Below are 25627 nucleotides of genomic sequence, written 5' to 3'. Positions count from 1 at the left end.
AGAAACCACCATCAAGCAAAGCTGAGAGTTATAAACTTACCCAAAAGCAATGTGAAAAACTGGTGGAGAGCCAAAACGCATAAACGCTGTATAACTGCAAATCGGAGTTACTCCACAAAATACAGATTTTTTAAATGTTTGTTTACAAATTATTTGCATTTTGTTTTATTTGAGTTATTAAAGCTCTGCAAATACTGCATGATCTGGGGTTATTTTGATGTGTTTTTATGTCATTTCCTTTAAATATACACTCGATATATTTAACAATAAGTATATATTGAATTTGGGAAGAATATAAAAAAAAATGAAACTAAACTGTTAATCTCACCAACACATGCACCTGTAAAAAAAAAAAAAAACATAAGAAACTGATCATTTTTGGCATGATATTTTTTTATATTTCTTTTTTCCAGGGCTGTATACAGGAAAAAAATAAGGCTGTCTGTGGTGAACTCCAAACTGTATGACGCGAGGTGGGAATCGAACCCTTAAATATTTAGAATATTATATAGATGTAGAAATGTTGCATGGTCGGTTTTACCCATTTGAACTTGGAACATTTTGGGATCAGTGATTATTTTTCTAGGACCATGTTTAGTACTGATCTGGGTCGAGTGGCACACCCTGGTTTTGGTGGGAGAAAGCCACACCACAGATTTTAAACACCGACCAGTTAACTGGTGTTTTGGAGTGCTTTGTGGGAAAAAAAAAACTAGCGCCTTGGAATGTACGCTACATCTTAATTGTACATGGCGTCCTATTTCTTATAGAACTTATAGTATAATGTAATATACAAGCGAACAGCGCTGTAGTTTAGCGGGCACGCGCACGCTTGTTGGTGGGCGGAGCCGAGCGAGAGACTGCTGGTGCTGCATTCGAGCGTTCACGTCGGCGCGCGCGGCACACGGGGATGCGAGCACGGATTTAACAGCACCGTTACTGCACTGAAGTCACTCCGAGACGCAGCTTGACGACGCCAACGAAAAGGTAACTCCCCTTCCTTTCTAAAGCGCTTCATATACACGAAAACGCAGCGTTGTTACCGGTGTGTTGGTTCTCCAGTGTTCAGCTGTATAACGTTGCAGAATCCCGTGCAGTGGGAGCTCGAGCTAACAGGCTAACCAATATGGATGCTATGGAGCGCGCTGCTAGCCAGGGTACTGTGCTCCTATGATGCAGTGACTAGCAAGATGGAGATTAGCGATTGTGATTATCATCGTGAAATTAATCCGTTATAAAATGTCAAATTGAAGGCAGTTCTCATAATCCAGGAATACTGTCTTTTACTCTTATATTATTTTAAGCACACAATCACTGGTCGTGATTCCACCAGCAGCGCTCACTTGTCCGTGTCTAATGAATGGTGAGGCCGATTCTCCTCCTCATCAATGCAGGGTAGCAGGATAAATGCAGAAAGCGTAGTTTAAACTGCGCAGTGACTATTTTCTATCTTCAGATTTCACCTAAAACGGGACATCTGTAATCCTTAATCCGAAATGATGTCATTAAGGTTTGGTAGTACCCTTTGCGTGCCTCTCGGACACAGAGGATTGTCATGCACATACATGAATATACTATGATCTACTTGGTGATGTTTATAAGAGAAATTGTTGCAGCAGTCGTGTTTTAATTTACAGGAGACATGACATATCTCCTGAGTTTTCCTACAATGCGGTGTGCTAAATGTGCAGTATGATCATGTATGTCTGTTAGATGATCACACCTCCTCCACACATTCTTATTTCGTTAAAATGCACTAAACAGAGTATGGGAACATTTTTGCACATATTAATAATTAGTCTTGGATGCAGTGCAGGTTTTTAAACCCGACTGTCAAGGATTTATTCCCAGGCTTGTGTGTCCTCACGATCAGGCGTTGCGCTGCATCTGTCAGAGGCTGGCAGTGCTGAGTAAACCAGCTGAAACAGGAGAGTCAGCGGAAGAGTGCTCACTGGACAAGCACTAGAACCCCTTGTGCTAGTTGGAAATGAGCCCAAGCCACGGCAAACATGCAAATAGCAGGCATCGTATAAATCTGGAAAATAGACTTCTCAAGGACAGTTAAAATTCCTAGCTCCTTAAATGAGCAACAAACTTGGATGGTTTATTGAACCCATTCTTTCCCTATGATGTCATATAATTTACACTTGGAATGAAATGGTTTGGTGAAATATTCCATTTATTTCTGATAAAACTGATGAGCCAAGGCAAGAGATAAAAAAGAAGATTCTTCAGCTTTGCACTGGTACGATGAGGCTCAAAACCACCAATTCTCATATTATAAACCGTACTCTAGAACCATCATACTCATTGCAAACCATAATCTCAAATAGATGTAACAGGGTGCTTTATTATAGTCTTGGTTCACCTACATCTTACAAAAGTAGGTTATGTACTGAAAAAAAAAAAAAACCTGTAGTGCCACAACCTTTCACTAGTGCACTTTGCTTCCGGTTTCAGTCTAGGCAGGATTTTTATTTGCTGTTTGTTTAGTGAAAGTCTACATTATCTGAGCAGCTGATGAGAAAATGGTGAATCAGCAGATGAATCATGGGTGGTTTTTCTCAACAGGGGTCGGTGAGGTCATGTTATCGTAATGGTTTTTCAGCGTTCGGATTTGTAGGCAGGCAGGAGAAAACAGCACACAGAGGCCTTTTGGACTCCACACAGTCTATCAATTTTAATTATTTATTTTAATAAATCATTGTTGTTGAACACATTTAAATAGATTCCTATTGTTTTTGCAAGACCACCAAGTAACCAAGTCTAAATACCTGACTGAGTGATATTGAATTGATGAACTGAGGTCTTTGATTAAAAGTGTCTTTAATTCTGTAAATCCAACTTCTTACACTTTGAATCCTATGGGACAAGTGACAGTGCGCTAAAGCACATACTGTGCCGCACCCTGACATTTCCAACTGATCTTTCATAAAAACTGCTGAATATACTGAGAGTGGGCACAGGTGATGAATATATACGATTTTATCATGACCAGAGAAGGAAAAGAACCTTTTGCCAAATTTAATTCCGTATTGATCAGTACTCTGTTTAAACCTCTAATTAAAGTAAGTGGCTTTAGTGTTTAAATCTCCCACTGATGTGCATTATATTGAAGCTGGAAGCTGTGGCTCCTTCATCGGAAATGTTGCTTACAAAAAGGAGCTTTTAAAAGACAACATGCAGATTTGTTCCAGCTTTAGCAGCCTACACTGTTTGCAGAGCTTGGCTTATGTAAACAAGAACTCTCAGAAATGCCAGTTGGAAAAATTGTTCTGTTGAATTGTTCATGATTTTTATTATGCAAACCAAAGCTAAAAGTTTTTATCTGTAGATATAGTAGCTGGTTGGCTTTAGGATTTATTTCAGTAAAACCATCAGCAGTAGCTGTCTTTGTCCATCTGTGACAGAAAAGGGGACAGATTGTCTGTGTTATCACATTACTCTTGATTTGCAACGTCGCAGCTTCCTGTTATTTTTTCTTCATATAGATTAGGGAAAGGTTAGATAACTGCATTGTGTGGTTGGTGTTGGATTGATAAGCTGTTTGAGGTATCTGTTATGTGCCCTCATCAAATTCCCAAAACTCTGGTGAAAAAAATATTACAAACAGTTCTCTTAAGTGGGACTGAACATTTTATAGTAAGCTTCTTTTTAGAAGATAACCATAAAATAAATTTCTTCAGTAGTGATTATGAGAGATGATACTCTGGGATAAATTAAAAAACCAAAGTGTTATCATATACATAGCAACAGATATATTCTAATATTGTGCTCCATTTCAAAACTTTTGTCAGTGTTCTATGAATTAATAAATCAAAATCAATAATGAACTGATTAATTCTCTGCATTCCGATTCTAATAGATTTTTTTTTGTTCTGTTATGTATTAAAGATAAGTGCACATGGGAAGAGAAGCTGTTACCATAATACTGTAAACCTGTTAATAAATTATACTTCAACATTGTTCATAACAACTCCATCAAAGTGCCTAATTTAGAGTGGTGCAAATTTAGGCATTATCCCCCATTGTTAAATCCCAATACAAATTGCTTTTTACTTTTTCATTTGTACTGTATCTATTCATAATATATTCTTATTTTTATAAAAAAAAAAATTTGTTTTAGTGTTCAGTGAAGTTTTGTAATGAAGTTTTGTGTACAGGACAGGGAAACTTTGTAATTGTCCTTTATTAATGCTATACGCATTGAATTTTTATACACATCACACATTTTATACCAAGTCTTCATAGTGGTGGAAAAATTAAATCGTTAAAAACACTCCTGTCTCTCACAGTGTAGAGCGTGAGGCAGATTATAATCATGTGTGAGTGGCTTAAGCGTGAAATCACTCCATTCTGTTTACCACTGATGTTCCCTGAGGCAGAGCTGGCACGGTGTGTGTTATAAAGCTTAAAGTTATAAAACAATACCTTGATGGTACAGTGACAGGATATTATTTATTTATTTATTTTTTTTATTTTTTTGACGAACATAGCACTTTTTTTTTGGGCCTCTGAGTGGCGCAGTGGTAAAGTGCTCGCCCTATCATCCGGAGATCACGAGTTTGATTCCCAGGTGATGCTGTAACCTCTCGCAGCCGGGGCCAAGAGAACGCTGATTGGCCGAGCTCTCTCAGAGGGGAGGGATGAGAGGTACGTAGTACCTCCTACATTAATCACGGCTCTACAGCCAATCAATCTGTGAGCTCGTGCAAGTGGCAGGAGAGGATAGCGCTGTCCTCAGAGTGTGTTACGCCGCACCCAATTGTGCCTGAGCAAGGAAACACGTGATAGTCTTCGACCCTCCTGACTGAAGGGGTAGTAGTAGCCTTAATGTGGGAGCCCCCTAGTGACAGAGAGGAATTGGACACGACTAATTTAGGGAATTTAGGGAAAAAAGAAATAAAAATAGCAGTTTATCTTTGTTCCATTTTATTTTCTCATCTAAGGGAATCCTCACTTTAGGCACCATTAATTTGTACCGCACCCAGAAATGGTTGCTCCCTTGTATTGTTCGACATTCTCTAATACAGCAGGTGGCACCTTTTTGGTTTGTGACCGACCATTAAACACAAAAGAAAAAAAGAACAATGCTGTGCCTAAAATGTTGATATTTCGGGAAAAAAGTGAGGTTCTCTAGCCTCGTGCTCGAGCTGTGTAGGTCAGAGAATGAGATTGGCGCATGCTACGTGCACACAGGTTTCGGAGGAGACAGGCGGCACTGATGATGCCACGTCTACTTCCATGCTGAGGTATGTGTGGCTTCTGTGTCTGATTTGATCCAAGCCCGAGTACACTGTACACTATGCCTGAGACAACATCTTCAAGCGAACTCAAGCACGGTTACTGAGCATGGAATGATAGTGTTCTTACTGATCAAAATACTTTATGGTCTTGGAAACAATTCTGAGGTTCCAATGTAAAAACATCCTAAGGTGTCAACACAGACCCTGCTTTGTAAATCACTAGGGAGAACCCAGTATAATGTTACCACAATCCAATACAATGTTGCCACAACCCAGTACAATGTTGATATAGGTGCTAACGTGAGTTGTATGGCAATTCTGTATCATGATTTTATAATTACTGATTTGATGTCCTCATCAGATGTTAGTCGTGTTACTACAGTCCTTAACTTTAGAATGACACTGTTCGAATGCAGCATGGCTCATATCCAACTCCCCATTACTAATTAAATTCTGAAAGCCAAGAATCCATACATTCAGAAGAACAGCTAGTGACTGTGGTGTGTCATCTGCCATTATTGTTCTTTTTAAACAATGTGTTGCTTCTAGTAAATATGTTTCTGTGCTGCCTGAAAAAATGTGTGAATAGTTTAGAGCATGCCATCTGTATCATATAGGAATGGCAACTTTTCACCACCTCAAATGTAAACCTCTTTTTTTAACATTAGATATCAACACAGCTGTATTCATTGTTAAAAGCTCACAGAAATGTTCATGATTTTTTTTACCAGATTGTGAAATATTTTTTTCTCCTCACCTGAAGACAAAAATGTTGGAGTGTAATTCTGATGCGCTGTGGCATCACTACACCTGTCCTAGCGGGGCTGCATTGTCGAACATGTGCTAATTCAGGTGCTAAGTTACAGTATTGTTATGGAAACAGACTGGAAAAAAAGTTTTAAATCTTAGTTCTTCTTTTAAAAAAACAGCCATGTGTGTATTGAGTAGGCTTAATATGGTACATATACTGTATATGGTGCTGATCTTTGTTTTCATTTCTAATGAAGTATTTTGGCTTGCTAACAGTAATGCAATTATGCTTCTTTTTAATGAACACCAGTTAGTAGCAGGAAGGCTTGAAGATGTTGGCAGGCTAGCACTATGCAGGTTTTGAATTCCTAAATGTAGTTTGTTGCGTACTTTGGGTTAATTCTGAAAGAATATTCTTCACAGAAACAGTACTAAAGTTGTGTGATGTAACCAATTTGTTGGTAGATTTGCTATTTTTTTATTCAGAATTGATTCAGCTGTTTAGGTAAACTTCTGAGAGTTAAAAGGTCTAAAATTGAGTTTGAGTTGCTTAAAATATACCACAGCTAAAACAAAACCGATTGCATATACCTCAGATCCTTTTTTTATTTTGTAAGCTTTTTGCTGCTGCTGCCTCTTCCTTTGAATTCATGGGTTTAACCAGCACCTACTGGAATAGACCGCGGCACAGGAGTTTGACAGAGATTGGAAAATATTTCCTAAACAAGACATGACATTTAAACAATTGACATAAAGTTATTATGCAGCTTTCTTGTCTTGCAGATTAAGAGCGTAAGTTGCCATGACTGAGCAGCAGAGACAGCGCACCCTCTCCACCTCTGGAGAGTCCCTCTATCATGTGCTGGGTGTCGACAAACTGGCCACTAATGATGACATCAAGAAGTCTTACAGGTGAGAAAGAATTTTTTTATTTTTTATAAAATAGTATAAACCACAGTATCACTCTTCACCCCCATAGTGCTAGTAATTAATTAGCTAATACTTGTGACTGTCAACCTCTTTCTCACAGGAAACTAGCCCTGAAATACCACCCTGACAAGAACCCAGACAATCCTGAGGCAGCGGACAAGTTTAAAGAGATCAACAACGCTCATGCCATCCTGAACGACCCTACCAAGCGCAACATTTATGACAAGTACGGCTCCCTAGGGCTCTACGTAGCCGAGCAGTTTGGAGAGGAGAATGTCAACACTTACTTTGTCCTGTCCAGCTGGTGGGCCAAGGTCAGACAATACATCATAAGAAATAGCATAAGAAAAAGCTTGAGTTTTACGTACAATATCTTTCAAAAGTATGTGAATGGCGAGATCAGTTCTTTTGTTTTTGCTATCCAGTGAAAACATTTGTGTTTAAGATAAAAAAAAGAATAAAATCTGAATTTTCTGTTATTTAACATAAACACTAAAGCAGGATGTTTGGGTAGCTTATTAATTGTTTTACTCCTTTGCCATAAAAATATGTACGTTACCATCTTATTTTATATATTATATACTTACTGAAGATATCATTTGCTTCCATGTCTCCTTTGAGCCTCCTCTGTTTTACTGTGCATTCTGTCTCCCTCTGCAGGCGCTCTTTGTGTTCTGCGGCTTGGCTACGGGCTGCTATTTCTGCTGCTGTCTGTGTTGTTGCTGTAACTGCTGCTGTGGGAAGTGTAAACCACGGCCACCAGAGAGACCCGACCAAGAGTTCTACGTCTCTCCCGAAGACCTGGAGGCTCAGCTGCAGTCTGACGAGAGAGGTTAGATGCTACACTGTAACTTGCGCTCTGGACAAATTCCAATTTTGTAGTCTGTTTAAAGTCTTTTCTGTAATCACCCATGGTGTTGTCGTGTCTGTAATCAAATGTCTTGTTTATGTTAAAACTCTTACATCTGAACAGATCGTGGCTAAATGAACACAGCATGAGTGAGTTTTCTATCAGGTTTCCTTTTCTTTCTTTTTTTTCCCTTTTTAATCAAGATGCTTGCATTATAAATAGTGGGATATGTTCATAGAAAACTATAATGATATTGTGTTATATGTGGTGCTTTATACCAGTTGTAGATCATTGTGATGACCAGTTTAATTATTCTGCAGGATCTTCTCTTTCATTTTTGAAACAGTATGAATGCAACAGCAGCAACCCTTTCAAAATATCTAGGATCCTGTGTAATTTTAAAAAGAAACCTAATGTAGATTTCAAGATGTTAAAAAAAGCCACATCATATTTTGGATATGTGCATAATATAGACAACTGAAGCAAAAGCTTTAGAAATGACATTGGTGCAAATTAATGCGATCAGCTTCCCGGTCTCTCGACATGCACACGGGTTACATTACGCCTTAACAAGTCATGTGCTTTAGGGCAGATTTTTTTTGCATGCAGTTAGTCACGCTTTCTTCATTCGTCACACTGCAATTAACAAATTGTTTTTTAACCCTTTCATAGTTGCTCAAGTTGTTTACAGTTTGTAATGAGTGCCATACAATGAAAGGGACGAAAAAATGTCCTGAATATATTTAAGAAAAACAAATATACAGAGAAGTGACAAATTTATTATTTTTCCACCATGGATTTTATGGCTTGTCGGTTTGAAAGGGTAAAAGTTTTTTTTTCCAGGCTAGAGGGGTTGCTTTTAGGATGATAAGACCTACGTTCCCAGGGTATGAGGAGTTCTAGAATGGTTTGATGAGGAAGAAAATGATGTAAATCATATGCTATGGCCTCAATTCAATTGAACATCTGTGAGAGATTTTGGGGCAGTGTGTTAGACAACGCTGTTCCTCACCACATCTTCAACAACAAAACACCAACAGAGGGAATATCTTTTGGGAAAATGCTTTTTATCCCTCTCTTCAGGTCCAGAGACATGTAGAGTCTATACTCTGATGCACTATAACTGTTGTGTACACTTGTCACTGACAATGAAAACACTTAATGTTGTTTTTTCCTTTAATTTGTCACCCCTCTGCATATTTATCTCCATTAAATGAACAATGTGTTTAGTAACATAGTAAGTTAGTGTTTTTTGTAAATTCTTTTGAAGAGTGTTATTATTAGTATGGAATATGAAGCAAGTCTGTATTATTTTAACTGTTTCTGCTGCAGAACATTTTACTTCAAGCATGAACTGTTACTCTTTACAAAATTCAACAGTGAGGTTGATGATGAAGTAACACACATCACAAATTTGTTTTCACATTCCCCTTCCATTATTTCTCCCCATTTCCCCCCCCTTTTTTTTCCCATTTCCCCTCACTTCCGCTCACCAGCCAGCTCTCCCTTATCATGCAAAATATGCTAAGGGGTTAGGGATAGAGCATACTTCCTTTAAGCCAGACGACTACATCTTTTTAAATTGCCGCACATGCTATGTCATGGGGTGGCATAACACTGAGGAAAGCGCTGTCCACCCTCTTCTGTGCTTCTAGTTTCTAGTTTCGCTCTAATTGATAGGGGAGAGAAAGTGTGCCATAATCTACCCAGAGAGCATGTGTCATTTTGCTCTCTTGGATTTCCGTCTATCGAGGGCTGTGGCATCTTCAGAATTCTGTGGCAGCTCATGATCTCTGGACAATAGCACAAATGCTTTTCTATTGCTCTTGGAAGGCCCAAGTCAAAAAATCTTTGCTATTGTAAATGTTCTCTTTGTGGTTAAACAGAGGCTGGTGGAGGTGAGCCCATTGTCCTGCAACCGTCAGCCACAGAGACCACCCAGCTAACATCCGATGGCCACCACACCACCTACCGGACCGACACCGGCTTCAACTAATCCCAGCTCTCTCCAGCTGCCATTCTTCTCCCACCCCCGAGTCCGAGGAACGAGCAGAGGAGCAACTCCAACAACTTAAAAGAAAAAGCCACCATTGGCAGGGAGAAAAGCCAGCGAGAGTGGAACACGTGCTCTTTCCGCCATTCCCACCCATTTCTCATATCCACCGCCATCACCATTCTTCCGGAGTGGCATACATTCACCTCAGTGTAGCTTGAAATAAGGAGTTTAGTGACAAAAAGAACAGAAGATATTTTCTCTCTTGTTGTACTTGGTCTTTTTGGCCTTTGACTTTCAGACTTGCCTTTCCATCAGCCTTTTCTCCAGCCAGATTTGTTTGCTGTCCTGTAGCTTGCACGGTTCCCCAGGCGGTAATTAAAGTTAAAGCAAGTAGGTCTTTGAGTGTGCATTGCTTTTCTCACATTTTAGTAGTTTATGATGGATATTCTTGTTGAACTGATGTATGCATGTGTCTTTAAAAAAAGCCACATTTAATAATGTGCCCCGCCTCCCCCCAGCATTGCATGGTTTCATTCTTGTCATTGCACTTCTGGGGGGCAAGAAATTAAGTCATGTTTTAGGCTCTTGTATGTAATATACTATTCAGTCTGTTTCAGCAGTCTGAACTTTGTTGTTTTATGCCTAAACCTAAAAACCAAATGCAGTCCTTGTTTTTAGCATCAGGTTCCTCCTCAGTCATTTGAGTCTATAAGAATCAACTGATGCACAAGATGCTGCCAAACACCTTTCTCCAAAACTGATTTTCTTAAGGAATTCAGGATTTTAAAATAGTGTATAAAAGAATAAAGGAAAAACAATTATGTATCAGTCGTTAATCAGAAGTCATGCAGTGTGGATGTTGGTGTATGTCGCAGCCTGATCAGGTTATCGGGATCTCATCTTCGTAGTATATTTTGATTCTAAGCGTCAGTCGCATTATTTAGCTCACTTTACCTTGGTAATGTACTCATGTTTTACTGGATTTACAATTGAAACACACCCGTTTCCATCAATTTAGAATGTTCATCCCGGTGTGTGTGGAAAGAGGAAAGAAAACATTAGATATAGTGATATCCATTACATATACACCCTGTGCATTTGTACATTTTGCGTATTTTCACTTTGTAATTGTTAGCTCATATTTATTCCATTGTTTTATTGCTTATAATTTATTTGTTTAATTTTTTTATCAAATGAACAGGGTGATTACAAAACATTAACACACATTCACAGAAGGAGATTGTTATTACAGTATATAGCCAGTACCATTTCTTCCTTACTCCTTACTCAATTCGGTAGTAATTTCACCTAAAAATGATTTGTAGACTAAAAAGAAATTTTAAGAAAAACTTTATTTTGAATCACCCTGTACATTTTACATTCAGAATCAGTCCTGAGTATAGGTGTTTACATTTTGTTCTGTGTAAATCTCCTTGGTGTTTTAGATTTGTACAGACTAAAGTAACACAGCCATTCAAAGATGCCATACATCTGCACGTCTCCCTGAACATCCATACCAGTGCCAAGCTGGGTATCATTTCTGCATCCCATTTACATATTTTTGCACCATTAACACCTGCCAATGGTGCAGTCTACAGCCTTATGTTGCATTGCTCTTACCACATGACCAGCCTTGTTCACTTCTACTTCTTCGGATTTTAAAGGCTAGAAACCATTTCATCGTCATTCACGCTGAGCTTTTGAGCACAGTTCTCTGCAGTGGATATTTTGTGTCTGACACGTTCTCTGTATCTCTCTTTCTCTCTCTCTCTCTCTCACAATCCCTCCCCTCTTGTGTGTCCCTGCTCTTGATTGCTTTTGATGGTTGTTTGCATCTTTGGTCCTTTCCTGTGCATTTTCCTTCCCCATTCACAAATCTACACTGGTTTGCCCATTATGGGTTCTACATTACAATGGTGGAAAAATGCAACATGTGTAACTTAAATACTACAATGGAATATTATGGGCAGGACACAGTTCCTTAAAATATGTGTAATTATAGTGAAATGGTAATCTGTTGTTTTTCTATTTTATTTATGACCTTATTTTGTCATGTTTTTAAAGACTGTCCTTGTTTCAGACGTATGTTATTTGGATGTGGCTGTAAAACTATGCTACTCCTAGTTAAATGGTCAAGGTCTCATGTACATACACAGATTAATGGAGTTATAAATATAGACCTTTATGTTGTAGCATGGTTATTGTCTGTCCAAAAGAAAACATACATTTCTCTAATTTGCTGGTGTAAAAATAAATGTTTATGAACATTTCAAATGCTTCTTCTTTGATTACATGGCATTTTAATCGAAAACAGAAACGCTTGAAGTAACAATGCATTAAATTAAGTTTGTAAAAAGCTATATTAATTTTGCAATTGACTTGAATTTAACTACATGTCCACAAAAGTTGATGATAATTAATAAAGCATGATCCCAAAGCGAACCAAAACCTTTCAAAAGAATGAAACAGGTATGTCAAGGAGCTCCAAATTATTAAATGAAGATGCGCCAAAAACAAATCACCAGCACGACCATGTGTTTTTCACCTCTAGATTTATTTATTGTGTAACAGTGTTAATGATAAATAATACCAAATCCCAAGCCACACATTAGTTTGGAGATTTGTGTATGGGATAAAAGTAACAGTCTCAGGGTAAAGTCAATACCTTTGCATAATTTATTCAGACAAATCAGACACCACCCAGCGCATTTCATATTTTGGTTTTACTCCCTTACCACGATAACTGTGTCCACCATAAGCGCATCCCAAGTATTAACTTCAGAACAACCAGGCAAACAAACTCGTTTATTAATGTTAAGTTTTTCTAAATATTTCCTGTTACCACAGTCACACCAAAAAAAATTTTAATTTAATTTACTTGCATAATTAACCAAATACCAATATGGAGAAACAGTGTTTAATTTAACCCCCAAACACGTTATTTAAATTAATCTTATATTCCATAAAGCAATTTATGATGCATTAGTTACATTCTTCACATTAAAGTCGAAGCGCTAGCACCCTTTGCCCTGAGTTATAAGGGATGTAGTTAGCAGTCTGTCACATTCTCATTAATCTTATGTAACAGGATGCACATGTCCTGCCAGGGAAGCGGTTTTAGTTAATCCACAGTGTGTCGGAGTGTATATGCATGGAAACAGGCAAATTCTATCAGTAGTAATGTCAGAACAGATGGCTTTCTTAAAACCCTTTCACACATTGGAAACATAAAACAGTAGTTGAAGTCATGTGCGTCATGCTTTCACACACTCACACACTGTCAGTTTTTTTTTTTTTTTTTGCCATTTAAGGTTTCTCCTTTAAAAGCAAGCAGCAGAGATGTAGACTTTTACAGCATTAGTATTGTTCAGCAGTATTAAATTAAAGGTTTTGTTTGACATCTCTTGGCTTTCAGCAAAGGACTTGGGGTAGTTTGGGTCACAGAGGTCAGTTTTGGTGATGAATCTGTGCTTGCTGTCGGTTATGCATCGTCACCTTTTGTGCTCCCTTCAGCTGGCTTGGACTTGGTAAGACAAAGGGGTTTTAATAATTATTTATTTATTTTTGTTGCAACCTGTCAACTTAAAGATTATTTTTATCTTCCTCTTCCATGTATTACATTAGAAGTGGATTTTATGCTTACCATTTTGTCCTCCATGTTTTTAAATGCTGGTGAATTCCTAGAAAGTAAAAAAAAAAACAAGATGAAAGCAAATCTTTAGTTGGTATGAAATTTAAATATGAAACCCAGAATACCAAGAAAATACGTTTGTATTTACAGACAAAAAGATAAACAGCAATGCCCACATACACACGTGAGGAAAGCACTAAACAGTGTGCAGAAGTTAACACAACCCTTGTTTTTCCAGTGACATGGCAACAAGTGGAATATATATATAAAAATAAAATAGGAAAAAGAGGAGTCGGGGAAGAGGGAGTCAGGTGTACCTGGTACGTTACCTCATAGTGGGCATACTTAAGGAGTGGCGCATGGAGGAGCTGCTGTTTCAGACAGCAGTGAGAACACAGAAGCAGAAGCATTAGAGCAAGCAGAGAATGTTAGCCAAATGTGTGTGTGTGTGTGTGTGTGTGTGTGTGTGTGAGAGAGAGAGAGAGAGCGAAAGAGAGAGAATGCAACAAGAGATTAGGAAACATTCAATATTGTACCGCAGTGCTATTACAGTAAGTTAAACTTAAATTTTGAAAAAATTTCTACAACAGCATGCTCCTTTTAATGACTTATTGTTTCTATGGTAACATCTTGCACAGTGGATGCTTACATATTTTAAATGTAATGATAAACAGATTAAAAAACAAAGAAAAAGCATAATCTTTGCTATGTTGGAGCTTTCTATAGTGATACATTTATGTAATATTTTTGAACGGTGTCTGCAGTTTATAACATGTACATCAGCCATAACATTACAATATAAAACATTAAGCCCAGTATTGTGTAGGTGCTGTCTGTGCTGCTGGAGCAGCTCTGGCCCCTCAGGTCATGACTCCACAAGACCTCTAAAGGGTGTGCTATGGTGTCTAGCACCAGGACGTTGGTAGCAGATCGTTTGGGTGGTGTGGGTTGCTCTGTGTTTGTCCGGTGTATTGAATGTGTGCTTGATAGGATTGAAATCTGGGTGAAACTGGGGTGAAATTGCCCTGTTTACATGTTGGCCCTGTGTGTGACGGGCTGTGATGCACTGGGCATTCTGGTGCCTTTCTATCATGGTCAACATTGACTTTTTGTGTTACATTAGTTGTGCTACATTAGTGTTTTCTGTGGGATCGGACCGGACGGGCTGGCCTTTGCTCCCCACAGGCATACTGTAAATAAGGCTTCCGTGTCCATGTTCCTGTCACCAGTTTACTGCTATATAATTGATGATCATTGTTATGGCTGAACAGTGTATACTGGACTGGGGACATGTTAATAACACACGTCAAGTTACATTTTAGTGTTAGTACCCTAAAAAACTGTTTATGAATGATAATAGAAATTAACTTCATTTGATTACATTAAATGTAATTAAACTGAAAAAAAGTGACTGTTTCAAAAACTGGGAAAAGAATTGTACAATGCGTCATTAAAACCTGGAAGGATAATGCTAAACCTTTAACCTGAACCTTCATGAAGGAAATGTGGCCAAAAATTTTTTAGGACTGATCAGAGATCACTCAAACGCTTGATGAAGCTGCATTGTAATGATGAGAAATCATTTCCACAAACATAAGGGCAGTCGAAAGATTGATTTGCATGTGTGCAACTTTTTCTGACTACGCAATGTATAAATGGTTAAAAAAAAAATCTTTAATACACAAAAATTTGCTGAATTTTATAAGCAAATTGCTGTGCTCGAATTAAAGTATAACAAATAAACCAAAAAAAAACAACAATTTTTCCCGTTGGAAAATAATCAACTTCAGGGTGGTTACACATTGTTATCACAACAGCATCTAGTGCAGCGAACATTACAGTACCATGGTCCTGAGAAAATTCAGTTTCATTTAACTGATAATTATGATTTATACGCATTTCTTCACATTTTCAACCTTATTTTAATAATTTTTTGATTCTGACCATAGGTATAAACGCAATAAAACTAAAACTTAATTGAACTGTGTGGAATGTAAAAGGAAAAAGAAAGAGCAGTCAACTGTCATTGGTCAGTAATTCTTACCCTGATGGGGGCGTGTAAGTCAAAGCCCTGAGCATCCCAATGAAGCATTGAAGGGGGGAAAAATACAATCATGGACAAAGGACTTGTTCAAAAGCAACACTAGAAACAAAGCCAACACTTTTTTAATAAAGCCGTTTTTTGTATAGGTCAAGTGTGTGTGTGTGTTAGTGGGGTATGGGACCGTATGAAATATATCAGTGCGAGTACAAAGTGATTATGCTTACATAAGCATCATAAAAATTTAAGATCAACTTCACTTGTAGAGGGAGTACTTATTGTAATAATCAATCTACTGTGTTTGTACTGTGATACTTTACAGACTACTGACTAAACAACTTTGTTGTAATCAGTACTGTTTGTATGTTTGTAAAAAAAAAAAGGTAAACAAGAACAAAAAAACAAGATAAATATTCACCTTATCTCTACCAGTCTGCTTCTGATTGCATCACCCAGTGATGAGAAAGCAGAGGATGTTAACATACCAGCCTGGGACAGAGTCTCCTGAGTTTTCTTATACCTGCACAAAGAAAAGAGGAGCATTGATTTACTTGCATGAAACATGGTTAAATTATAGTAATAAAAAAAAAAAACACAACCCATGGCTGTCACCTGTTGTGTTGTCCTGGTTAGGGGTGGGACAGAGACATTTGACTATAGTGTAATTAGCATTAATGTCAGGTTTGGAATGTGACCTTATTGGCCCCAAAAAGGTGACCTTTTTAGAAGGGTCAAATTATTGGCCTGCATCAGGTAAAGGAAACAACTAAGGAGATTCGAAATTACTGGAGCATAGTGCTGAAACATCAACATTATGATACAAATGTGGTCAGGAAAACAATGAATAGAGATCTTGGTGAAAAACAATTACCGCGTAAATCACAGCTATGCTGAATAGTAAAAGAAAGGGCATTTCCACACACACACAATGCAACGAAAGTGAGACCAAACAGCTGTCAGGTCATAGGAAACCCACTTAAACCAGAACAAAAGGCTTCAATTTGCTAAGCAGCATAAACCCCACAGGTAAGGTCTAGACTCAAAATGCTACTGTATGTGGCAAAGAAATGAAGTCAGCTGATGACCTGAATGTACTGCCTCACCAGGTCATCGGATCAATGGATTTTTTCCCCCTGGTGGCACGGGGACATTCCAGGACACATTCCAGTGGATTTTGGAGCATAAGAAATAATTTTTGCACATGAACTGGCCACCACATTGTGTTCTGTAAAATTGTCTCTCTGCAAAGCTAAAAAAGGCTAAACGAAATGTTGGTGGTTGCGATTATTTATTTATTTTATAGCCAAGTACTGTAAATATATCTAAAATCACATATACAGCGCTCTCCACAATTATTGGCAATGCCGGTTAAGCTGTGTTATTAGGCTTATAATAATTTTTTGTGTGTGAATTCATGAGAGGAGCTTGGTTTTGTGTCTGCTGAACTGTGTTTGTGTAGATTTCACCCCGTTTTGCATCCTGCTGAAAGACCCAATGATGGCCCATCTTCAGATTTCTGACAGAGGCCATCAGGTTTTGATATAAATGTCCTGGTATTTTAAAGAGTTCATGATGCCATGCACTCTAACAAGGTTTTCAGGGCCTTTGGAAGAGAAACAGCCTTCCAAACAGCTTGTTGGCATGATGGTGTCTGATGGTTATTATAAAGACTTTGTGACCCTAAGATGCAAAGTCTTTGTAGTTTTTTTTAACTTCTCTTACCATCCTCCTCACTGTGCATGGTGGCAAGATAAACTTGGGTCTTTGTCCAGCCTTCACTGTTCCAGTTGTTTTAAACTTCTTAATGATTCTTCTGATTGTATGGGCAAGTTTAAGTGAGTGGCTATTTTCTTGTAGCCATTGCCTGACTTATGAAGGTTGACACACTTCTGCCCTACTTAAATGGGGTGTTCTCTTGTCTTTCCCATGTTGAAGAGTGGATAAGAGAAATAGGCCCTTGTGTCACGTCATATTTTTTTGACATGAATTGTTGAATTGTTCATGAATTGTTAATTAAAAGTTTCAGAATACTTTGATCAACTTTTAAAACTACAGTTAAAATGACAGAAATGCTTTAATTACATTTATTTTATGGAAATTGTTAGGAGTGCCAATAATGATGAAACAGGTGATTTTATTATTTTTTTTAATTCTTTTTTAGTAATGGATTATGTTTGTGTTTTTTTAAATTCACTCGAGTTAAAGGTTAGATTTTTCTGAAATTTTCAGTATGAGATTATGTTTCTGCAATAAGAAATTAATTTATTAGAAGGCTAAGAACTCATCTTAACCAGGGGTGCCAATAATTGTCGAGGGTGCTGTATCTAAAAATTTTCAACACTTCATTGAACAATTAATAAAGACAATGTTGAAAAATACAAAAATTATTATTTTCTCACTCATTGTCTATACCGCTATATCCTGCATACAGTTTCCTGGGGGGCCTGGAGCCTTTCGCAGGAGACTTGGGGCACGAGGTGGGGTACACCCCAGGATGGGGTGCCAATCCATTGCAGGGCACGCTTACACACACAATTACATGCTCATTTACACAATATGGGCAATTTGGTAATGGCAATTAGGCAAATCTGCATGTTTTTGGACTGTGGATGGAAAACGGAGTACCGGGAGGAAACCAAGCACAGTGAGAACATGCAAATGCCATGCATACCCTGGAGATGCTAGGCGACAGTTCTAGCCACTAAGCCACTGTGCCACCACTTTTATTAAGTATCTGCTAAATATCAGTTGATTTGGTATTAGACCTGCCTCAGTATAAGACAATGAACACATGTTCTGAGGCAAGTCTAATACTAAATAAACTAATATTTAGCACAGATGAACATTAGCTTTCAAATACCTCAAGAATGATGAAAGAAACCCCTATTCAACACCTTTGGGTTGTGTCCTTTTCTCTGTTCTGCTGTGATCACAGCTACTGAGCCTGTGTATGCTCTCAATCCTATTAGGTGTCCTCTGGCCTGTTCCTTCTGAACACAACAAAGCTGTGCATGCAGCTCCTGTATAAACTTAACCTAAAAACCACATGCCAATCTTCTCTCCCCCTTTCACTTCATCCATACACATTAGTTTCTACATTTCCTGATCCGGTTATTAAAGCAATAAATAGCGCAATTTTATTTAAAAACGGGACATTATGGGTCACTGGGTGGTAAATTTCCTACTGCTGACATCCTCAAAAGTGGAAGCAGCTGCAAGCCTCTGGCTCTGAGTCATACACAGAAGATCCCATCGTTACTGTCTTAACATTTAATGTACAAGTTCCTACTGTGAAGTTCCTAACTAAGTCTGTCATTAGTTATCATTTAATATTACCATTAAAATCATAGCCTTGGGTAGCTAGTTGATGTTTCTAGATTTCTTTTTCCTAATTCATATTGCAAGTATTTTAATAATGTTTAGTTTAGACCACGGATGTCGAACCTTATCCAGAAACGTGTGTGTGTGTGTGTGTGTGTGCGCGTGTGCGTACATACAGGTTTAAACAAGCAAAAGCTCTCATGGGAAAGCACCTGGACATGAAAAACATTGCTGGACTGAGCATTCATGCCAAGCTCTTCCCCCAAAAAGATTAGAGTGAGAAACTTTATTGATCTCATCAGAGAGATGCCTCAAACACTTGTCAATTTTGACACTAAGTAATTTGTAATCATTGCAAAGTGCAGTATTACTATTATTATTTTTAATCATAAACAAGATGAATATTACATCAGCTAAATTTAGTAAACCAAAAATCTCTTTACACCCTACAGTACATACAGTAGAGCAAGTGTATCAGTATCAACTCTGGAAGCTGTTTCTGATTGAGGATGCTAAGGGACAGATCCCAGGACACTTCACCGCAAAGTCCCATATGCTTGTGTAATATAAATACACTGTACTGTGCATAGACAGGGATCAGTGTACCGTGCTCAAGTTCATTTGAGAAGGTGGTCTTGAGCAAAAAAAAAATAAGAGAAAAAAAATTTAGAATGAGATATCATGAGTGCACCTTTCTCCTCCAAAATCTCTGTTTGAGCTACAGCACAGGCTGAACCACAGCTGATAATGTAGAAAGGCAAGCGAGAGGGTGCTCCTGACATTTTTTTTTTTTAATCAAATATATTTGGCATAGTGCAAAGGTTGACGTCATTGTACTATTCTTCTCTTTGTGTTTATTGGGGGCTCGCACACCCACTACTGTAGGTGCATGCTGCCACCTACTGTATTAAAGAGTGGAAATATAGTGTGAAAGAAGCCTCAGTCTGTGGAGTTCCATGGTCTCTAGCTATTTGAGCAGACACTAAAGCCCTTACACACACACACACGCACACACTTACACGCACACACTTACACGCAGAGAGAGAGAGACACACACACACACCTATACACACACCTATACACACACACCTACACGCACACACACCTACACGCACACACACCTACACGCACACACACCTACACCTACGTACACACACCTACACCTACGTACACACACCTACACCTACGTACACACACCTACACACAAGTACACACACCTACACACAAGTACACACACCTACACCTACGTACACACACCTACACCTACGTACACACACCTACACCCAAGTACACACACCTACACCTACGTACACACACCTACACCTACGTACACCTACACACACACACACACACCAACACCTACACACACACACACACACACACACACACACCTACACCTACACACACCTACACACACACCTACACCTACACCTACACACACACCTACACACACACCTACACACACACCTACACACACACCTACACACACACCTACACACACCTACACACACACACACACACACACACACACACCTACACACACACACCTACAACACACACACCTACAACACACACACCTACAACACACACACACACACCTACACACACACACACACCTACACACACACCTACACACACACCTACACACACCTACACACACCTACACACACCTACACACACCTACACACACCTACACACACACCTACACACACACCTACACACACACCTACACACACCTACACACACCTACACACTACCTGAGTGCTCCAGAACACCAAACTGCCAAACAGGTTTTGGTTATACAGAGGTAGTCACACTTCTTAATGACTGTTACTACACAATGGTTTTGTGATTTTGAGACGACAATACACTATTACACAATAACACTACTGTGGTCGGAGAAACAAAGGGTAAACTATTACAGTTTTGCTGGTTATTCACAACTCCTACCTGCCATTGTGGTGAGAATCAACTGAATTCTTTTCTGTGCATGTACACATACATCACTGGCTGATCATATGATACAAATACATTACCATCACTCCCTTTTCTCTTCTCCAGTAGTGTACATCACAACCTCGTGTCCCCCTTTTCTCTATCTGTTTTACTACTACTCATTAGCTTCCTAGTCTCCTTAGCTTTGTGCGGCCTATAATTAAGCTATGGAGTGTTATGTTTTTATTCTGTTTTCAACAGCTCACTGAGACAGGACAAACAATCCTGATACCAAAAAGAAGGGGATGCCTGCATGCCTGAGAGAGAAGCCTGCCTGGTATTTATTACTGGCCAGATGACTTGGGGATTGCATGGTTTCTATTAGATCCTCAGATCAACTGTTTATCTGCCATGGAATGAAGACAATGTGAGCTCGCCGGTATAAGACCATCAAATGAATGTAATCTCCAAGTGTGCTGAATGCCAATCCAATCTTGTAGTATCCCCTTCTTAAATACATCATTGTAAACTATGCTACTACAGCTCATATTTCTGTACATTTCTTGACTAGGCTCTGAGCTCAGGCTCTGTGCAGTTATAACATCACCACTCCCAGTTTGCACGGGTGTGGCGGTCATTTCTGAAAACCATTCCCGTCATTCCTAAAGCGTGCTGGTTCATCATGACACATGTCAGGCGTTTCCTACCAGTCCTGAGGGGTTAGGATGTGTTACATACAACACAAGCTATGTATGACCCATGGTGTGCTATTAGGAACAGCTCAAATCCAGTGGGTTCCTGAGGATTAGGAGGCCACAGAAATCTATTTATCTATCTATCTATCTATCTATCTATCTATCTATCTACACACACACACACACATTATATATATATATATATATATATATACATATACACACACACATACATACATATATACACACACACACACAATTTTTATGTTGCATAAAGTTCAAAAGTAGCTTCTTTGGCACACACAAATATTCTGTATTATATGTATGACATGAAAAAAAAAGAATAATAAAATCAGCACCAATACTGCTTCTTGGCCGATATGATAACAGACGTCTTATTAAAAAGCTGAGCTGAGATCCTTTTTGTTTTAACTCAACTGCTCATAAAGACAGGCACATTAACAAAGTCCTAATTATTAAAAGGAAAAAAAAATCATCCACCCACCAATTTTTATTTGCATAATAGAAAAAAAAACTTCATTAAGTTAATCATTAACACTTATGACAAAATAATTTTGAAAAAAAAAATGCAAATGAATTACTCACGCGTCAGAACGACTTATGTCTTCCAAAGTAGCAGATGCTGTAAGGTAACTACACACACATTCAAGCATGCATGCACGCACACACAGGAAGACAGAAAGAGATAAGATCCTTATAATGTACAAACGTTTAAATATACATAAGTTTAGTTAACGGGTTCACAAACTTTTGAAAAAAAAAATTTAAGACGACACTAATTTTTTAGATGCTCTAGAACATAAACTTTTCAATTTACAGGAAAGATATTAATGACATGCATGAGCATATATTAGTGCAGAGAAAGTTTGACGGCAAAATACTATGACAACAGAAATGCATATTTAAAAAATTTAAATCAGAAATATTTAATGCTGACCTATTTAAATATTTACAACAATACATGCTTTTAGGGGTAATTATTTAGATCTCTAACAGAGTTAAAAATATTATTTAATCTAATCTTATTTGAAGTATTTACAAATACTCTAAACTACATGATTTCAGGGCACAATAGAGATATCTGTAGATGCCTAGTCCATGGTGCTTCATGATGAACATGAAGATACAAAGTTGACAGACTTCTAAAACAGGTTTTACTTCTTTTTCTTGGCCATTTGCTGTCATGAATAGTTTTTTATTTTGACCTGTGTTCATTTGTCAGTACTTTTACTGAAATTAAAACAAATAATTTCAAATATTTAAAATAAACACTGTTGCTTTTCTTATTTGTTTTAATTCTCTAAAATAAAACAAAAACGATAAGCACAGAAACAATGAACTATGGTTCATTTAAAACATTTTAGATTGTTCCATCTGCCAAATAAAGCAACAGCACAGGTTTCTGTTTACCACCAAGAGGCGTCTCACCACAGGAGGAAAGAATTTGTATCATTTATCATTTTGGGAAAGTTTCAAGTATGCGGTTTGTTTTTTCGAAATAACTGAAAGGACTTATTAGATACACGTGTAAGTGCTGAGAAGAGCTAAGAAAGACAGGCAACACTAGGACACAATTCCAGTGTAAATAGATCCCAAAAATCTTATTCTATTTTATGTGTATTGTGTATGTTGTTGTCATCTCTGGAAGCTTCTGTCACCAATACAAATTCCTTGTGCAAACATACTTGGCAATAATGTTGAGGACGATGTCACTAACTCTACTGTCTCCGATCAGAATTCAAATTTGTACCTTTAATATAACTACCTCCTTTCACACAAGTGCTTCAGTTAAAGAAGATTTTGAAACTAGAAGGAAAACCGAAAGATAGACAAGCAAATAAAGCACAAAAAACCCAGAAACTTAGAAGACAGAAAAAGGATGTGAGAAATAAAACTCACATGTTAGATGATGTAATTCTTTGATTCAAATCCCCAAAAGTCTGTGAAGTTTTCATATAACTAGAAGAAGAAATTAATGAAAAGGAGATTTAGACAAATTTATTATCAAAAGGGATAAGGGAAAAGGAAGGAGAAATCTACACAGTTAACCACCCATCAACTTCTCTATAATCAGCTAAACAGCATAACAGGAGTGAAGCACGAGATGAAAAGGGAGCACCAGAAGTGATAGGGATACACGTAAGCTTCCAAGGACTTACGCATTAGACGTCTGGACGTCTTGCCAGCCCTTGGTGATGTTGGTTTTTAATTCAGACAGAGGGCTTATGCCCAACCTCCTCCTGATGTCCGCAGCATGTCTCTCTTTGGCCGAAAGAACATGCCTCAGTGTCTGAATTTCATCCTCCACCTGTTGAAAATCAAATGCCAAACAATATGTTCTTCGGTTAGACAGCAAAATGCACTGCATATACTTTTTGCGACTGCTGTATAGAGTTTTTGCACTTTTATTCAAAAGTACTACTACTACAGGCATCCCACATCTGGGCATAGATGGCTCAGTGGTAGATTTCTCGCCTGCCATGCGGAAGAACATGTGGTTTCATTTCTCACCCGATGCCCAAACCCCAGCCACTGGATGCAGTGCCGGTCGCAAGCCCAGATCTAATTGGGGGGTTGCATCAGGAACGGCATCCAGCATAAAATCTGTGTCAAAGTTGTGTGCGAATTGGATGGTACTCTGTGGTGACCACTTTATGGCAGCAGTCGAAAGTCCAACAATAACAGTCATCCCACGTCTCCTTGAAGTTCCAGGGGCCTCCTGTATTGTTAGTAGCTCCCTGTTGCCCCTAATCTTATACAATATGCAGGAAATTGACCCTGCCCACTTAGAAATGTGATGGTTTTATTTAGCACAAGATTTGACAATAATAGGTTCACTAAAGACAATAAGCTATTAATTTGCTTAGTGGATGTGGTCAGTTTCCAGGATACTGTGTATGGTATGTAGGCATCAAGTGGCCACTACAGTATAAATATGCGAGAGGCTCCCGGACTGTCCATAAAACATGGAAAGTCTGCTATTATTTAAAGGTCATTAAATGTGACATGTTTAAAGGAGTCTGAATTAGTGGAAGTCAGAAAATCTATAAAATCACTAGGTCAAAAGCCTTCGCTTTATATTCCTATGGCAACAGAATACCTTCCATATTCTGGATTTCCCTTAGTTTTTCCAGGACTGTAAATTATTTTGTATTACTTTACTATTCTTAGTATTTGTTAAAAAATCCTATTCTATAGTTTACATGTTCACACTATTACATGATCTCTAAACTAGCTGTGACCATATTTTAAGTAGCTATAACTGGGAAGAAAAAAAAAAGTCCAGATCAGACGTATAGAGAACGTGGTTAGAGATGTTCAGTACCTTAATAAGCTCCATTTCCAGTTCCAAACCTTCTTCCTGGGTCAGGCCTGGTGGTAAAGTTATTCCACTTGCTCCACCCTCACTTGAAAAACCTACATACAGAACAAACCAGAAACACGGGTTAGGGCTCATATCATGTACAACTGGCCAGGACACTAAAGCATTCTGCACGTAACAGATCGTCACATGGTTGTGTATTTATGCTTAACCTAAAAGGCAGTTAAATAGTTTAGATATATAGTAGTTTTAGTTAAATTAAATTAAATTACATTTTAGCTAAATAAATGGATTGATGTTAAAAGGTACGGATCACTTAGTTAGCTAGACGTGTTTTCAAAGCAATAGTGTTACAGAAGATGGCCAACTTCTTGAAAACGTTTTTTTGTCACACACACACACACACATTGTGTGTATATGTATATATATATATATATATATATATATATATATATATATATAGATAACATATATATAGATAACATTTATATATATATATATATATATACTGTATGTAAACACACATATATAACATATACATATTAAGTATATATATATATATATATATACTAATTAAAACTACTATATATCCAAACTAATGTCTATATACATATAGACATTTCAACAGTGTCCTAAATCCAACCGCTTCGACCCGGCTAGCGCGCAGAAACACACCTGCTCCCCGCCTCTGTGTACAGTAATGTCTCACAAACCCTACCTCTGTCCCCTGCGTCCATCTGGATTAGTAAATGTTGTGTAAATATTTAGCGCGTTATAACCGGTTTAGTTGTTTTATATAAGAAGTCCAGCTAGTAACCGGTGTGTTGACGTGTAGAGATATTAACTCGAGCTTGCCACTTCCGGAACACGACAGTGACGTAACAGGGGC

The 25627-nt window shown here is 38.1% G+C and overlaps 2 protein-coding genes across 7 annotated transcripts; one reads left to right on the top strand and one right to left on the bottom strand.

Annotated features, from left to right (window-relative positions):
• The first annotated feature begins 881 nt into the window (after window positions 1-881).
• dnajc5aa (DnaJ (Hsp40) homolog, subfamily C, member 5aa) lies at window positions 882-12046 on the top strand. Of its 2 annotated transcripts, XM_053504611.1 has the most exons (6): window positions 882-987; window positions 6780-6908; window positions 7027-7240; window positions 7587-7758; window positions 7900-7925; window positions 9663-9802. In XM_053504611.1, the coding sequence occupies exons 2-5, from the start codon at window positions 6799-6801 to the stop codon at window positions 7908-7910; spliced, it is 507 nt and encodes a 168-aa protein (XP_053360586.1). In that variant the 5' UTR covers window positions 882-987; window positions 6780-6798; the 3' UTR covers window positions 7911-7925; window positions 9663-9802. The 2 variants fall into 2 exon arrangements, with proteins under 2 accessions (XP_053360586.1, XP_053360585.1); XM_053504610.1 differs by lacking the exon at window positions 7900-7925 and having other exon boundaries at window positions 9663-12046.
• Window positions 12047-12307: 261 nt separating this feature from the next.
• On the bottom strand, window positions 12308-25627 carry tpd52l2a (tpd52 like 2a). Of its 5 annotated transcripts, none has more exons than XM_053503733.1 (10): window positions 25457-25627; window positions 24742-24833; window positions 23576-23724; window positions 23316-23375; window positions 22002-22049; window positions 15863-15964; window positions 15448-15474; window positions 13733-13774; window positions 13416-13452; window positions 12308-13295 (listed from the first exon to the last, which is right to left on the bottom strand). In XM_053503733.1, the coding sequence occupies exons 1-10, from the start codon at window positions 25473-25475 to the stop codon at window positions 13254-13256; spliced, it is 618 nt and encodes a 205-aa protein (XP_053359708.1). In that variant the 5' UTR covers window positions 25476-25627; the 3' UTR covers window positions 12308-13253. The 5 variants fall into 5 exon arrangements, with proteins under 5 accessions (XP_053359708.1, XP_053359709.1, XP_053359710.1 ...); XM_053503734.1 differs by having other exon boundaries at window positions 13733-13771; XM_053503735.1 differs by lacking the exon at window positions 15448-15474.

The sequence above is a fragment of the Clarias gariepinus genome, chromosome 9, assembly GCF_024256425.1.
Source record: "Clarias gariepinus isolate MV-2021 ecotype Netherlands chromosome 9, CGAR_prim_01v2, whole genome shotgun sequence".
Classification (NCBI taxonomy): domain Eukaryota; kingdom Metazoa; phylum Chordata; class Actinopteri; order Siluriformes; family Clariidae; genus Clarias; species Clarias gariepinus.
The sequence above is the reverse complement of the archived record's forward strand: the minus strand, read 5'-3'. Positions and strand labels throughout refer to the sequence as shown.